Here is a 13392-nt window from a genome sequence, read left to right on the forward strand (position 1 = left end):
TACCCGTCTACTTTTTTTTTTTTTTTTTTTAATATTTATGTATTTGGCTGCGCCGGGTCTTAGTTGCAGCATGCAGGATCTAGTTCCCTGACCAGGGATCAAACCCGGGCCCCCTGCATTGGGAGCACGGAGTCTTAACCACTGGACCACTGGAGAAGTCCCTACCCATCCACTTTTTTATCTACTTTTTTGGTTTTCTTTTTTTTAAATTTTATTTATTTATTTTTGGCTGCGTTGGGTCTTCGTTGCTGTGCACCGACTTTCTCTGGTTGCAGCAAGCAGGGGCTACTCTTCGTTGTGGTGCGCAGGCTTCTCATTGTGGTGGCTTCTCTTGTTGTGGAGCATGGGCTCTAGGCCCATGGGCTTCAGTAGTTGTGGCACGTGAGCTCAGTAGTTGTGGCTCACGGGCTCTAGAGTGCAGGCTCAGTAGTTGTGGTGCACGGGTTTAGTTGCTCCCCGGCATGTGGGATCTTCCTGGACCAGGGCTCGAACCCTAGTGTCCCCTGCATTGGCAGGCGGATTCTTAACCACTGTGCCACCAGGGAAGTCCCTACCCATCTACCTTTTGATGGAGGCTTTTCTAAAGCCTTGTTAAAATGCAGGTCTTCTAGAAATAAAGTCTGCTGTGTCCTATCCCCAGAGTTTCTGATTCATTCTGGATGGGGGCACAAGAATTGGATTTCTGTGCTTCACCACTATTGATCGAAGTTAAAAAAAAAAAATTCCTTTTTTTTTTTTTTTTTTTTTTGCGGTACGCGGGGCTCTCACTGTTGTGGCCTCTCCCGTTGCGGAGCACAGGCTCCGGACACGCAGGCTCAGCGGCCATGGCTCACGGGCCCAGCCGCTCTGCGGCATGTGGGATCTACCCCAACCGGGGCACGAACCCGCGTGCCCTGCGTCGGCAGGCGGACTCACAACCACTGCGCCACCAGGGAAGCCCAAAAATTCCTTTTAAATAGCTTTATAATTGTTTTTTTGTTCTTTAAAGCCAGGTAAGACTTGCAGAGCTGCCGATATAGATTGGAATCGGCTGGGGGCTCCCATACTGCACAAAATTTCAACAGTTCTAGCTGGAAGGGATGAACGTGAGTCTTGGGATTCATCACAAAGGTGGAGGATATAACTGAACCACTGTGCTATGCACCTGAAACTAATATAGGACTGTAAATCAACTATACATCAATAAAAGTAAAAAAATTAAAATATCAATACATATAAACCTTTCTGGATATGCTAGCCCAAAATATCAGTATCAGTAAATCAATACCAATAAATATAAACCCTTCTGGATACTCTGGGCTGAAAGCTCCCAGAGCATCTAATTGGTGGCTTTACCCCCAGCATCTCCTGTGGAACACAGGAGGCCCTCAAGGAAACTGTTTGAATGAGTGAATAAATTATCTTGAAACAAAATCGACGAGTAATTTAGCATGTTCACACTCCTGGACAATTCACTTAAATGTTCTAGGCTCTGGTTTGCACAACTTGGCAATGAAGGGACCATATTAAAATATTAAAACATGAAAATTTCTAAAATCCCTTCCAGTGTAAAATGCTACGTTTCTCTTCCTCATTTCATTTTTTCCTTTTACAACCATAGTTAATTTGTTGGCAATTATCAGAGGTGAACACTGAGAGGTCATGATCTCAGGGACTACAGAATTCTAAAAAACATCCACAGGAAAGGAAAGAGGATCACTTTTTGTAAGTTTCATGTGTTAAAAATCCTAAGTGGTTAATGAACCATTGGTAAGCGGAAACAAATGTACCTTTTTATTTCTAAAAATCACCTCAAACCAGGGGCAGTTTTGCTCCCCAGAGGATATTTGGCAATATCTGGAAACATTTTTGGTTGTCACAGCTGGGGGTTCAGGGTGGGGGGCAGCTGTAGATGCCACTGGCATCTCGTGGGTAAAGGCCAGGGATGCTGCTTAAACATCCTGTTGGGTTGGGTAAAGATGTTACGGAAAAACCCGAACGAACTTTTTGGACAACCCAATACGGTGCACAGGACAGTCTCCACGGCAAACAATTATCCAGTCTAAATGCCAGTAGTACCGAGGCTGAGAAACTTGCTTTAGGTTATAGTAAAAAAGTAGTCTCTTCCACAGCTACTCCATCCCCCCCTCCCCCCGTGATTTTAATAGAATGATTATACTTGCAACCATTTATTTAGTTAAGCCTGCCAGGCACTATGCTAAACACAGCACATACATTATCTTATTTAACCCTAACAAAACCCTGTGAGGTTTCTTTTAACATCTTTATTAGAGTGTAATTGCTTTACAATGGTGTGTGAGTTTCTGCTGTGTAACAAAGTGAATCAGCTATATGCATACATATATCCCCATATCCCCTCCCTCTTGCGTCTCCCTCCCACCCTCCCTATCCCATCCCTCTAGGTGGTCACAAAGCACGGAGCTGATCTCCCTGTGCTATGCGGCTGCTTCCCACTAGCTAGCTATTTTATAGTTGGTAGTGTATATATGTCCATGCCACTCTCTCACTTCGTCCCAGCTTACCCTTCCCACCCTGTGAGGTTTTGAAGATTAGTATTGATACATGATGTCTTAAAGAGATTACCGTAACTGTTAGGTCACACACTGGGATTTGTTGAGTGTTCCCGTCTTGTTGAGTGTTTTATCTCCTCCCTATGCCAGCTGTACCAGACAGGACAGATGTGGAGAACAGATGACTGTTGGCTACCCAGGCAATTGCTGTAGGGCAAACTGAAAAGGGTTGGCCCTTGCTAAGAGGGTAGAAGAAATGCTTTTCCATACATGTCAACCATCTGACTTCAGAGCCTCTGCTGGTAGTCTTTATGCATAAATAATACCATAATGAACACCTTCATGTACAGATTTTCACATTGAAAAAGTTATTTCCTTAGCTTATTGTGAAACTAGTGGCTTAAAAGGCCAGAGGGAATTGGTGATTATAGTGGCTTCTCCTCCTTTTCTAAATTGATTTTCCAGAGTTTTGCCCATTTCCTGCACCACCATGAAGTTGTGAGAAAACCTCTTTCAATACACTGACACCAGCGTTGACTTTTGACATTTAAAACCAACATTCTTGCTTATTTAACAAGCTAAGAAGTATGCATCTGAGCTTAAATAATAAGCAGGTGCTGGGATTTGTTACCACATATATGTATCCCCAAATGGGGACCACGCTGTGTAAGAACAATAAGGAGAAACTCAAGTCAGTACAAATAAAACTTGCGTTTCAAAGAAACACATTCGTTTATTCAACAAATGCAGTTATTTGTCCAATAAAGGCGAAGCCCTAAGAAAACATTCCTGCTTACTCTGTAAACACTATCTCAAATCTTTTGTTTAAATAAGTCTCTGAAGAGCAAATGAGAGAATTGGATTTTATAGTTTAAAATATTTTCTCTGATACGATTAGTGTCCTTTTTGCCCCGTCCTAAAAATAAGGCAAAATAGATGCTTCCTAGGATACTTGTGGTTTGAGGTAGACGTCTACCCACATACCCCATAACTACCCTTCTGACAAACAATCATAATTATAAGAGCAACAATACTAACACAATCACCTAGTCCAGTATTTTAAAAACATATAGTATATATATAATATGTATCGTGGGATATAGCAGTATATCCCATTAGTGGATCATTTCAGTAGGGTTTTGTGTTTTTTTTTTTGGCTGCATTGGGTCTTTGGTGCTGCGCGCCGGCTTTCTCTAGTTGCGGCGAGCGGGGGCTACTCTTCGTTGCAGTGCTCGGGCTTCTCATTGCGGTGGCTTCTCTTGTTGTGGAGCACGGGGTCTAGAGAGCAGGCTCAGTAGTTGTGGCACGCAGGCTCAGTAGTTGTGGCGCACGTGCTTAGTTGCTCCGCGGCATGTGGGATCTTCCCAGACGAGGGCTCGAACCCGTGTCCCCTGCGTTGACAGGTGGATTCTTAACCACTGTGCCACCAGGGAAGCCCCATAGTAGATGTTTTTACGGGAGTGAAAGGAGCAACTGGACGTTGGCACAAGTAATGGGATCAGTAGCTTTGGGGTTTCCATGTATGTTTTAACCTAAGACAGATTGAACTGCTTACTGAATAGTGGTCACACTGTATATTCAGGCTGTTCAATCTTTCGCTTGCCATTATCTGCTCAAAATAATAAGCAAGGGATACCTACGAAGTATTCGAATAGAGCTGTTACCAGAGTCTTGCTGAGTGTTTGATCTCTCCCTAAACTAGTTGTGCAAGGCAGGACAGATGTGGAGAATCAATGATTGGTGGCCACCTAGGCAGTTGCTGTAGGGCAAACTGAAATGGGTTGGCCCTTGCTAAGAGGGTAAAAGAAATATTTTTCAATACTGAGAAGTAGGACGTTATTATACCTTCAAGTATGGTGGCCTACTGGGAAGCCAAGGTGGTAACCAGGCCTGTCTGGTCCACACACAGCTAAGCGGTCCTCACCATCAGCACCAAAGCCTAAGGCGGTGGCACATCCCTTGCGCGCCGCACTCACCATTCCTTTAAGGTTGATCAGTATCTCCGAATGCTGGGCCAAATGCTGTGGAGTCAAAGGCACCGTGACAACTGGCCCTCCACTCAGCTCAGCTTTTCCCAGCAACAGGTGGGCTGATTGTCTTCAAGGAGGTGATCTCGAGGTTCAAATGCATAAACAGTTGACCCTTGGACAACGCAGAGGTCGGGGGGCAGACTCCCGAAAATCCGAGTATGACTTATAGCTGGCCCTCTGTACCCAAGTTTCCTGTGTGTCTGAGTGTCCTCTGTATCTGAGGTTCCCCTGTATCCAAGGTTACTCTGAATCCAAGGCTCTGCATCCATGGATTCAACCAACCTCCTATTGCAAAAGACTGTAGTACTTACTACTGAAAAGAATCCGCACGTGAATGGACCCTCGCAGTTCAAACCCGTGTTGTTCAGGGTCAGCTGTATTCTCAGCAGAGGGCACTAGGATGTAAGTACCAGCTTCCTTCATAAGAGCAGAACTTGAGTGAGAATAGGAGGATGAGAAGCTACCTGGAAGCTTGATGAAGGCTGAGGGGAGGACTTCCAGGAACGGAGGAAATGAAGCTGGGTCCTTGGCAGTGTCGACTGTAGCCCAGGCTTGACTGTGCACAGGAATCTTCTGGGGACCTTGTGAAGATGCTGATTCTGGTGCAGGAGGTCTGGGCGGGGCCCGAGATGCTACATTTCTAACAAACTTCCAGGTGATATTGAAGCTCTCAGTCCAAGAACCACATTTCAGAAGCAAGGGTCTATTCCCATTCCTGCCGGATATGGCTGTGCCTCATGGGCTCTTTGCAAAAAAAACAAAAAGCAACAACACAAAAAACCAAAGTAGAATTCAACATTGTCTGTGTTTGTCCCTCTCCCTACTTCTGCTCCTACAAATGTTATTTTTAAAGCACAACATGAATAGTATTTAAACAAACATGTTTGAGATTTGTCATCAAATAGAAAGTATGGAAGTTGAGGTTTGTAATTTTATTAGCAGAAGGTTAATAGGTGTTATGCGTGGGGGGTTTTTTGTTTGTTTTTTTTCTTGGCCACGCCATGCAGCTTGTGGGATCTTAGTTCCCGGACCAGGGATTGAACCTGGGCCCTCAGCAGCAGAAGCACAAGAGTCCTAACCACTGGACCACTGGGGAACTCCCTATGTGTTTATTTTAAAGACAACAGTCATTAATTATAAATGTCATGGTCTTATCTCTAGAATAATGGAATGTGTTTCAGAATAAGAGTTTGTGATGATCAATATTAATGAGAATGAAAAGGAAGAAAAATATTTTGTCCTTTTAAAAATGCAATCCTTTAGAAGAGGTTAAGGGACCTTTTGTCATGGCAATGTTTTATTCATACTTTTCTGCTATAGTTATTTAATCAAAACAGACACAAAAATCACATCAGCTAATCTTGCTGACATGAGTCAATATACCAGATTATCTCTTTGCTTTCCAAACTGCCCTCTCCCCACCCCCTAACCTAACCAAGGCGAGTTTTATTCTAAATTCTTTAAAAATGTGTCCTAAGAAAAAAATAAAGAAGCTTCTTTTTGGATAGGCAAGCAGTAAAGTAACTTTTAAAGTATTAAATGCAAACTAAAACAATAGGAAGAAATATTGCTTAATAAAGAGTGTTTTTCTTGAGTACTCCACATTTATAAACAAACTTTACAAGTTTGGCAGCAAGAAAAGAATCCTGCCTGATAGAGAGCCCTTAGGGGTGATGACTCATACCATTTTCAGAAAAGGCTGTGCAAAATTTAATTTTAGCTGGGCTGGGAGACCTTAGTACGATACTTGATTTAAATCCTCGTATATTATTATGTGACATGAGGGCAAAAGAACAGGGCTTTTTTTCTGTCTGAAAATGCACGTTTTCATGAGTGTTTTTAAAGAGGAAAAAAAATTTGTAACTAAGTTTTATTGGAGTATGGTTGCTTTACCATGTTGTGTCAGCCTCCACTGCACAACAGAATGTATCAGCCATACGCATACAGATATCCCCTCCCTTCTGGACTTCCCTTCCATTTAGGTTACCACGGTGCACTAGGTGAGTTCCCTGTGCTATACAGCATGTTCCCATCAGTTGTCCATTTTATACATAATAACAACAATGTATGTGTGTCAATCCCAGTCTCCCAATTCCTCCCAAGCCACCCCTTTCCCCCTTGGTATCCATACCTTTGTTCTTAACAAATTTTTTTTTTTTTTGGCTGCGTTCAGTCTTCATTGCTGTGCCTGGGCTTTTCTCTAGTTGCAGCGAGCTGGGGCTTCTCTTCGTTGCAGTGTGCGGGCTTCTCACTGCGGTGGCTTCTCTTGTTGCAGAGCATGAGCTCTAGGTGCACGGGCTACAGTTCAGTAGTTGTGGCTCGTGGGCTCCAGAGCGCAGGCTCAGTAGTTGTGGCACACGGGCTTAGTTGCTCTGTGGCATGTGGCATCTTCCTGGACCAGGGCTTGAACCTGTGTCCCCTGCACTGGCAGGCGGATCCTTAACCACTGCGCCACCAGGGAAGTCCTACTGTATGTGATTAAATGGACCCTTCAATCTCTGTGACCCATCCAAAATTTATTGAGATGGAGGTTATTGGAGATAGCACAGTGTTTTTCAAATTGGGAAATTTTGCATCACCAGGGGACATTCGGCAATATCTGAAGATATTTTTGATTGTCACAACTGGGGGGATATGTATTACTGGCATCAGGTGGGTGGAGTCCAGAGATGCTGCTAAACATCACACAATGCAAAATTCTACAACAAGGAGTTGTTCAGCTTACGTTGTTAATAGTGCCAACATGGAAAAGCTCTGGTTTAGCAGAATGGCAGCCTAATGCCCTCCTCTCCCTTTTAAAGGCTTTTTACAGTTCAAAGGTGAGTTAAATATTAATTGGTAATGCATCAGCAAGTATTGGTCAGCAACTTTTGGTCAAAAGAACAACTGAAAGAAATAGAGAAGATGGGTAGATCAGTGCACGCCAGTCTAGGAAAAACTCAAAGCTCAAAACCCATTGCTTGGGCTTCCCTGGTGGCGCAGTGGTTGAGAATCCACCTGGCAATGCAGGGGACACGGGTTCGCGCCCTGGTCCGGGAAGATCCCACATGCCGCACAGCAACTAAGCCTGTGCGCCACAACTACTGAGCCTGTGCTCTAGAGCCCGCGAGCCACAGCTACTGAGCCCACGTGCTGCAGCTGCTGAGCCCGCGTGCCTAGAGCCTGTGTTCCGCAACAAGAGAAGGCACTGCAATGAGAAGCCTGCACACTGCAGTGAAGAGTAGCCCCTGCTCGCTGCAACTAGAGAAAGCCCGTGCACAGCAACGAAGGCCCAACACAGCCAAAAAAAAAAAACCATTGCTTGGGGGCTCATCATCTTTACTGGATGATCAGGAATTGTGTCTTGTCACTCACACTATCCCTTACTGCCCAGCACAGTGGTTGGCAACACCAAATGCTCAACAAGAACTTCAGCATATAAAAAAGATATTGTGTTAAAAGATTGCTTGAGTTCCATATGTCTAATATTGCAAACTTCATATAGGAGCGACCCTGGAATCTCTCTCACTTATTAGCACTAAAGACATCGAGTGGCCTGTTTTCTGAGCTTTCACTTTAAGATAAATGTTATCTGGGAAGTCCTAAAATTTTTTGATAATAGCACTATTTACAATAGCCGAGACATGGAAGCAACCTAAATGTTCATTGACAGAGGAATGGAGAAAGAAGACTTGCTTGGTACATATATACAATGGAATATTACTTAGCCATAAAAAAGAATGAAATAATGCCATTTCCAGCAACATGAGTGGAGTTAGAGATTATCATACGAAGTGAAGTAAGTCAGACAGAGAAATACAAATATCATATGATATCACTTATATGTGGAATCTAATTTTAAAAATGATACAAATGAACTTATTTACAAAACAGAAACAGACTCACAGATCTCAAAATTAAACTTATGGTTACCAAAGGGGAAACATGGGGGGAAGTGATAAATTAGGAGACTGGGATTAACATACACACACTACTATATATTAAATAGATAACTAATAAGGAGCTACTGTATATCACAGGGAATTCTACTCAATATTTTGTAATAACCTATATGGGAAAAGAATCTGAAAAAGAATGGAAATACATATCTGATTCACTTTGCTGTACACTTGAAACTAACACAACATTGTAAATCAACTGTACTCCAATAAAATTTTTTAAAGTAAATTTATTTTTTTAAAATAATATTATTATTATTTATTTTTTGGCTGCATTGGGTCTTCTTTGCTGCACGCGGGCTTTCTCTAGTTGTGGCAAGCAGGGGCTACTTTTCGTTGCTGTGCGCGGGCTTCTCATTGTGGTGGCTTCTCTTGTGGAGCACGGGTTCTAGGTGCACAGGCTTCAGTAGTTGTGGCATGGGGGCTCAGTAGTTGTGGCGCACGAGCTTAGTTGCTCTGTGGAATGTGGGATCTTCCCAGGCCAGGTCTCAAACCCGTGTCTCCTGCATTGGCAGGTGGATTCTTAACCACTGAACCACCAGGGAAGTCCCTTAAAAAGTAAATTTAATTAAAAGGCATTGAGACCAAAAATCTCCAGCTTCTTCATCTGTATTATGTTTTCATGCAATGGCATTTCTTGCAGGCTTGGGCACAAATTATGAAAAAAACCAATGGATTGTTTTTACTGGTGGCAAGTCTAGATCCATAACTACCAACTATTCGCACCATAAGCCTGTGGGGTTTTGTACCAATGATGAAAAATCTGAAATGAAAGATAATATACTGGGAGAAAATAAACATGACTTGGAAGCTTAACTGATGAAATTGACACCTCTCTTTCTTGGTTCTCATTTCTGCTTTTCTTCTTTATCAACATTGCAGGTGTTCCTGGCTCCATGCCAAACGCATCGTGGGCCGGGAACCTCAGAGCTGTAAAGTGGTTTGACATGGAAGATAAACACGGAGGCTGCCACGGTGAGGCATTCATTTGAAACTGTGAGGCCACACTGCTTGTTGGTATTGGCATGAAGGTTGTGGAATACAGGGGTTCTCACAGAGAGCCCTGCTGGTTCATTTAGACCAATCTGTGAATTATTAAACAGAGTAGCAAGAGGCTTCAAGACACAGTCCTTGAAAAGTAAATCTAAGTGTCGTAAAGACATTCTCCAGCTTATAATTTCCTAGGGAGATGTAGAGGTGAGTTCAAATTGTAACGGTGCTTTCTTCTTGCAAGTTTCTGCCTTTTCCTTATTATTCATTCCTCTTTCTGCTCCTTTGGGCATGCAGCGGTTACGAGGAGACAGTGGTCAGGATGAGAAGTGACGTCATGTTCTTACCACTGACTCCCATCCCTCATGTCCGCCTCTGCTCCCCCTACGGACAGGTTTCCAGGTGGCTTGGAGGTGTTTGCTGCAGCTCTGGCATGATGGCAGGTGACAGCAACAAGAGAGGTTTCCCCTCCAAGTGGATAAGAACTAGAAAACAAGGAGTTTTCATTGCTACAGAACCTTGTAAAGAAGGCTTTTCATCAGTCCTGGTGTATATTCGAACTCTTGCCTGGTACATGGTGGGCATGTGTATTTGTTGACTAGGACTAACATAACAAAGTACCATAGACTTGACTTTCTGTTTTAAACCACAGAAATTTGTTTCCTCACGGTCCTCGAGGCTGGAAGTCCGAGATCAATGTGTCAGCAGGTTTGGTTTCTTCTGAGGCCTCTCTCTTTGACTTGTAGATGGCCGTCTTCTCCCTGTGTGCTCACATGACCTACCCTCTGTGTGTGTCTGTGTCCTAATCTCTTCTTATAAGGACACCAGTCATATTGGATTAGGGCTCATTCACATGACCTCATTTTAACTTAATTACTTCTTTAAAGGCCCTACATCTAACACAGTTACAGTCTGAGGTGCTGGAAGGTTAGGACTTCAACATATGAATCTGGGGGAAATACAATTCAGCCCATAAGAACAGGCAATAAATATATATACAGTGAATAAGTGATTGAGCGAACGGATGAGTGAGTGAATAGGAAGGTTTGCCCCGTTCTCCCTGTGGTAACGAAGTTTGGCCTCCTCTCCTCTTCCACTCAGTCTACGGCTCTATCCTCAGCCCATCTTATCTACACCTAACATTTCAGATGAGAACATCCAAAGTGCTGCTTCTCTACATCTCTCCATTACACTCACCCTCTTTCCGGTGTCTGTCTCTCGGGGGTCCCCTTGCATTATGGATGACAGCATCCTCGTGTCACTGCACACTCTATTCTTAAGCATAGTCACATCTTTACCTCAATCAGCCCACATGTTCCCCAGAGGACAGCTCATTGCCACCTGCCTGCATTCTCATCGTGGCCTGCCCTCCTAGTGGGGGGAGGGGGATGGAGAGGAGGGTACTTTGCTCTTTGATCTCCTTAGAAAGTGGACCATATCCATCAGGCAGGGTCCCAATATTTGGGATAGGTTGCCTTCTCCACTTCCTTCTATAACCCCTATCACCTTCCCTTTAGAACCATCCTCTGATCTGCTTCTCCACCTCTTCTCCAGCTGTGACACTTGAGGACTCCAACATCCACGGCAAGGACCCATGTGATGTGATTACATTACAGCTCTAGCCCCCCCCCCCAAAGCTCCTGTCCACTGTGTTTCAGCCACACACACAACCCCCCCAAGTAGAGCTTTACCTTCAGTCTCCTTGTCAGCACCTGTATCCAGGACCTACCTCAGTAGAGAAGGTATAGACAAGTCAGGTTTGCATTTTTATAGGGACCTTTACTGATCACATGACAGGTAGGGGCCATGAAGATAGCCCCTAGCCAGGAACCTACACAGGGTACGATGTTTGGGTAGCCCACGCCCCTCTCAAACAAATGTCTCGTTTTTTTCTTCTCTTAGTATCTGTTATGCCATCTGAAAGCCTTACAGCGTTCATAGCATAAAAAATGTTTGTCCCCAGACCACTATACAGGGAAAAGAAAAAGACATAGTCCAGAGGAAGTAGAACATTCTGCTAAACCAGCAAGTCAGTAATACAATCTGGACCTTTTCCGCTTGGCTGTGAGTAATAGGATTTGTTCCAAACCTGTGAGTGTACCCACTTTACAAACTCTCTTAGCATTTCAAATCACAGAGTACCATTCTAGACCTATGGTCTTTAACCTGGAGCTCCCATCTCTGATTACTATCTGTTTGTCACCCTACTAGTTTCCTTCACCAACTTACATAGTATATATTTTACTGCCTTTCTCCCCAGAACAGAACAGAAGCTCCAACGGGGCTGGGATTTTTGACCGATTTGTTCATTGCTGTATCCCCACATCTGAAATATGTTGTTGTTGTTGTCGTTTTAAATGTGTTTGCTTTTTTAAAATTGGAATTTCCAGAGGTTCGACTTTCCTCCTCCTCCCAGTTTCTTTCTGAGGACCCCTCGTCCAGCCTGTGTACTGTGTCAGCTGTTGTGTGCTGTTCTTGCTAACATTTTAGGTTCCCTTGCTGTTTGATCCTACAAGGCTGATTCCTGCACGTAATCATTCCTGTCATCTGCTTTTTGCCATTTGTGGTTCCTGAAGCAGGACATTGTTGAAGAACGTCACAGAACTGCCCTAAATTCACCCACTGTCTACCTTCAGCTAGACCCTCTGGCTGCCTACTTACTCTTTTATTTACGTCATTATTGTCCTGGTACTCTTCCCGGGGTACACCTTTTGAGCTTTTCTGCCCACCTTTAAGCTCCCAATCTTATGTTAAAACAGCCTTTCTGGGCTTCCCTGGTGGCGCAGTGGTTGAGAGTCCGCCTGCCGATGCAGGGGACACGGGTTCGTGCCCTGGTCCGGGAGGATCCCACATGCCACGGAGCGGCTGGGCCCGTGAGCCATGGCTGCTGAGCCTGCATGTCCGGACCCTGTGCTCCGCGATGGGAGAGGCCACAGCAGTGAGAGGCCCGCGTACCGCCAAAAAAACACCCAAAAAACAAAAACAAAAACAGCAGCCTTTCTATTCTCAAAAGGTGATCAATTCAACTTTAGGAAGAACTTTGAAGATATTTGATTAAAATCTCCTTATCAATTCCTTTGTCATGTCATCCCTTTCCGCCATCTTAGAACATTTTGGACCCATTCTCTCATTGTTACTTCCTGTTTCAAGAGGAAAAGTTACCTATCCTCACAACCAAGGTCAGCATCTGGTCTCAGTTGTGTGTGGATCCCCCTAAATTATCCCATTGCTCTCTTGCATTCTCAGTGTCTCCCTCTCTGCTGTTTCTTTTCCTAAGCAAAGGTGTACTTACTGCCTCTATCCTGAAGAGCAAGCTGTCTAGGCACCCTCTACTTCATCCAGCCTGGAATCTTCTCTCCTGTTCACTGCCATTTCTTAAGCATGGGCGTGCTGCCCATGTACCGAGCTCTTCCCACCCACTACCCGGTTATTCTTTAACTTCCTTAAACTCCGGCATTTTTCTCCAGTGATTTTCTCTGTCTACTGAACTTCCTTCCAGCCACATTGAGTTAATCACCAAGTCCTGTCAGTCCTTCTGTGCTCTGCCTCTAATAGCCTTCTTTTCCCACTCATGGCAACCATTAACTTTGAACAGATTTGCTCTCTGGTTTACACAATTACTGTAGTCTCTTGACTGGTTCCTAATGTACCCTGCAAAGCTCTGCAAAATTAATCTTGCTAAAATCTATTTCATCATTTGATTCTCCCATTCAAAAAAGTTCTTCAGGGACTTCCCCGGTGGCGCAGTGGTTAAGAATCCACCTGCCAGTGCAGGGGACACAGGTTCGAGCCCTGGTCCAGGAAGATCCCACATGCTGCGGAGCACCTAGGCCCGTGCACCTCAACTACTGAACCTGAACTCTAGAGCCCGCGAGCCACAACTACTGAAGCCCGCGTGCAACAACTACTGAAGCCTGTGCTCCT

The 13392-nt window shown here is 44.2% G+C and overlaps 1 protein-coding gene across 12 annotated transcripts in view; it reads left to right on the forward strand.

Annotated features, from left to right (window-relative positions):
• The window catches only part of GCNT2 (glucosaminyl (N-acetyl) transferase 2 (I blood group)), a 147580-nt gene that overhangs the window by 108076 nt on the left and 26112 nt on the right, over window positions 1-13392 (forward strand). For 8 of the 12 annotated variants that reach the window (XM_027128347.1, XM_027128339.1, XM_027128344.1 and 5 more), the window contains one exon: window positions 9361-9453. The exons of 2 other annotated variants lie outside the window; for them this stretch is intronic. In XM_027128347.1, the coding sequence (XP_026984148.1) occupies window positions 9361-9453 (93 nt within the window). Of the gene's footprint in view, window positions 1-9360; window positions 9475-9862; window positions 10172-13392 lie in introns of those variants that run through there. 2 more of the 12 variants (XM_027128351.1, XM_027128352.1) reach the window with 2 other exon arrangements.

The sequence above is a fragment of the Aethalodelphis obliquidens genome, unplaced genomic scaffold, assembly GCF_003676395.1.
Source record: "Aethalodelphis obliquidens isolate GAN/ISIS:26980383/991018 unplaced genomic scaffold, ASM367639v1 scaffold34, whole genome shotgun sequence".
NCBI classification, from domain to species: domain Eukaryota; kingdom Metazoa; phylum Chordata; class Mammalia; order Artiodactyla; family Delphinidae; genus Aethalodelphis; species Aethalodelphis obliquidens.